Raw genomic sequence first — 3,750 nt, 5'->3', positions numbered from 1 at the left:
TTTGACTTATTTCTGTCACTGTTACTGCTAAAGTTTTATGACAATACCGATATCGTGTTCTTGTTCCCAGTGCACTGCGTGAAGCTCCTCAACATGCGCCCGCACCGCTACACGGGCTCGGTGACCAGATGGGGCGCTGTGGGCTATGTGCTCCCTCTGCAGGAGCGTTTCTCCGGCATCACGTCTCACGTCAAACTGCAGATGTGCGACGGCTCGGACCCCACTGCCTTCCTCTGAAGTCGCCGCTGTGGAGTTTTCAACCGTTTGAACCGTCGAGCAGTGAATGTGTCAATGCAGGGGGTATAATTCAGATATAAAGTATAATAATGTCGCAATACACGGCGGGAAAATAAACGGTGTATGTAGTTTAAGCTGAGGGAGCCATGTATTATACGTATTATATTATGTAATGCAACAAAAAAATGCCAATATTGCACATTCTTGAGACATAAATCTGAATAAATATATGAATAGGTTTAAATCTATTGGTTCATTTTATTGGCAAAAAAGGGGGAATTTAGATATAATCTTTAGATATAGTCTTTGCTGAGTAAAATTGGCATAAAAATTCAACTTTTACCTTATTTTTTTGAGTAAAATTTGAATAAATCAGGCATGACATTAGTTATCAACAAATCTGTCTGTACAATATGTCAAAACTCTTGTTAAAGTCCTGTCTTTTATCAATAAAAAGCTACAATAATATTTAGCTATAATAGTCCACGCTATGGCATAAAACTATACATGTTCAGCGGGTTTTAACTGTTCATTTAAGGTTTCACAATGTCACTTTAAATACAGTTGAATTAATAAAATAATACTATATATTCAGGTGCAGAGAGAGTTTTTTTCCCCAGATGAAACTTTTATAATCAGAACAATCTGACCAAAAGAGAGTTTTGCCTGCAGTGTCTCACTTTAATAGAAACACATTGAATAACACTTAATATTTCTTAATGTATGGAAAAGAAATGTTCCAGGCTGTTCAGAAACATGCAATGACTACGTGTGGCCACAAGATGACGCTGTTTGGTAACATAACGTCCAAAGTGAGCTCTGTGAAACTATAACTCTGGAAAAACTTCAAAATACACATCGACTAAATCTAACAATGCTATTTTATATCAAAGAAGGTCAATTACGCATGCGCACAGTGGACTCTTTAGCAGCACTGGGCCAAGTCTAAGTTTTAAAGTCATTTTTTGTACATTTTTGCTCTATTAAATCGTCATAAATGCAATTGCAGAAGAAACTAAACACGAAGCAAAACAATGTAAGCTTCGATTGACCATTTTAACTCTCCTCTCTGTCCTTTTACCTCTTTGAACAAACCACCGTGGTAATAATAAACGTGTTAATCACTGGAAGATACAGTCTGCGTTTGAAGTGGATTATGAACGTGAACGCGCGCGCCTGCCGTGACGCGCGCGGGGCGGGGAGGGTGGTCTCCGTCCCGTGCGTGCGTCGCGTGCGTCCCCCCCCACCCCCACCCCCCCACCCCCCGCTGCGTGCGTCCCGTGCGTGGAGCGCAGAATAGAGAGCACATCCGCGCGTAGGCGAGCCGGGATAGGCTGGTAGTTCGGTCCGAGCACTCATCGGGACGGGACGCGGCGCCGTAGCGGGAGACGAGACGCGGGACAGCGGAGGGAAAAGGGAAAAGGACAAGAAGCAACAAAAGCCCCACATCTTTTTTTTTTTTTGCCTGTAACTTGACGCGGGCCGAGGAACTTGTGACGTTTGCGCATTTGTTGCATTGCGTTAGGCCGGCGCGGATGACCAGGACAGACGCGCGCGCCGCCACGTAAAGTTTGTTGCGGGTTTTTTGTTGTTGTTGCTTCTTGCAGCGGGGGAGACCGTGTGTCCAGAGGTTCCGGGGGGACATCATCATGCCACGGCGCACGGTGCAAGAGGTGACGGTGCAGGACGTGCAGAAGCGGAGGAACCCGAGCAAACACTACGTAAGAGACGCGTCTGTTGGCTCCGCGTTTGTGTCTCAAAATGCGTGATTCTGTGCGGCTCCCGGGGCCCCTTCCTGTCGGCTAAAGTCACAACAAAGAGAGGGTCGGATTACAGGTTGCAAAAAGAAGAGCCAGAGGGAAATCGGGCTTCCAGGGTGGATTTGAAAGACGTTTTAAGGGTCATTTTCTATTGCAAACAAAGGAATGGTGTTGCTTAACTTGCTCAGTATCAAGTCAACTGGAGGTTTTATTTGTATTTCCACGTGAAAACAGTCAAAGGCATCCATATCTTTGATCCTTATCTTATCCTTGCCGTTTCAAAGGACAACATGTTAGTTGTTTCAATGTTTCATGCTCAACTTTAGACGTTACATTCGTTTTAATGTATGTCCCAAACTGCAGGGCTGTTACTAATGGTTGTAGTTTGGAGCGTAAACCCCCCAGTTTAGACCTGGCTCCCTTCTTTAAACTTGGGTTAGTCCGGGTTTAGTCCGGGTTTAGTCCAGGTTGAGAACTTCTGATTTAGTTAAGTCCTTGTTTTAATTCCGATTTAACATTGTTCTTAGCTCCAGCACCTGGTTTTAGTCTCTTCCGAGTCCTTAGTTCGTCTTTGCTGAGGAATAAATGATCAAGAATCACTGCTATTGTGTCCCAATTCATGTGACCTACGACCCCCGAGCCCCTGTCACATGCATTAATGTGTAAAAAGAAACCCTGTAATTACTTATGCACAAGTTCCGCTTTGAGTCGTGCTCCGAGAAAGCAAACAGAGCAGTTCTTCTGACAGATTTTCCCACCGAAGCAACGACACTAGACGATAATAAACTCGCATATTTTCCATTCGAACAAAAGTCAGGATTTAACCAGTGCAAACAGTGATACAGACAACCAGGAAATAAAAGACAAATAACACTTTTCACACTGTAAATGTCGTCTTAAACACAGTTAAAGACGAAAATAAAACCGTCTCAATGCGAAATGTGAATGTAGTTCAACTGTGGCGATTGTAGTTTCAACGGTGCGTGGACCAGAGCTTGGGCAGCGCTGCCCCCAGACTGTTTTCAGACAATTCCCGTTTGATTGTTAAAGCCGGAATTTCCATTGTGCATCTCCAGCTCTGTCATCGTACAAAGAGTCCCGGGCCCCCAGACGCCTCCAAGAGCCTTCATTAAAGACGCCGGTCTCCTTAAATGACCAGATCAGAAACGCCTTTGGGTTATTGAAATGTTGCGTTTGTCGTTTCGCCATGTGTTTTGCGTTACTCGTGCGGCGTGTGTGTGTGTGGGGGGGGGGGCTCGCCTAACGCAAAACTCATGTGGGACAAGAATGTCGAGGAAAGACGAGGAGCGACTTCAAGGTCTCCTGGTGGACTTACTTAACGAAACGCTGTCAAAAAAGTCCCAAAAAATCTAAGTTGTCGCCAAATTTCACGTTTTACCGTAAGTATTGTAGTAGAGGGTGCAAACAAACGATCCAGTTGTGTATTTTGTGTGTCTAGAGCAGTGATATTTAAACGTTTTGCACGGTCGTCTTAAGAGAACCACAAGGTCTAAATCAGCTCTGCTTACCGTATTTTCCGGACTATAAGTTGCACCGGAGTATAAGTTGCATCAGCCAAAAAAATGCATAATAGAGAAGAAAAAAAACATATATAAGTTGCACTGGAGTATGAAATTCAGTTGCAAGTGTGAAAATAACAAATAATATCACATATAAGTCGCTCAGGAGTATAAGTATATAAGTATAAGTCGCACCCCGGCCAAAACTATGAAAAAATGTGCGACTTATAGTC

At 43.9% G+C, this 3,750-nt stretch overlaps 1 protein-coding gene across 2 annotated transcripts in view; it reads left to right on the top strand.

The window, feature by feature from the left end:
• The first annotated feature begins 1,845 nt into the window (after positions 1-1,845).
• Positions 1,846-3,750, top strand: part of sh3pxd2b (SH3 and PX domains 2B) — an 85,788-nt gene continuing 83,883 nt past the window's right edge. For both annotated transcript variants that reach the window (XM_072445687.1, XM_072445686.1), the window contains exon 1: positions 1,846-1,958. In XM_072445687.1, coding sequence (XP_072301788.1) covers positions 1,887-1,958 — 72 coding nt within the window. In that variant the 5' untranslated portion in view covers positions 1,846-1,886. The remainder of the gene's footprint in view (positions 1,959-3,750) is intronic.

The sequence above is a fragment of the Eucyclogobius newberryi genome, unplaced genomic scaffold (assembly GCF_026437365.1).
Source record: "Eucyclogobius newberryi isolate DKJ021-1_F unplaced genomic scaffold, fEucNew1.0.hap1 SCAF_15, whole genome shotgun sequence".
Classification (NCBI taxonomy): Eukaryota; Metazoa; Chordata; class Actinopteri; order Gobiiformes; family Gobiidae; genus Eucyclogobius; species Eucyclogobius newberryi.
Note: the sequence above shows the minus strand (reverse complement) of the source record. Positions and strands in the feature narration are given on the sequence as shown.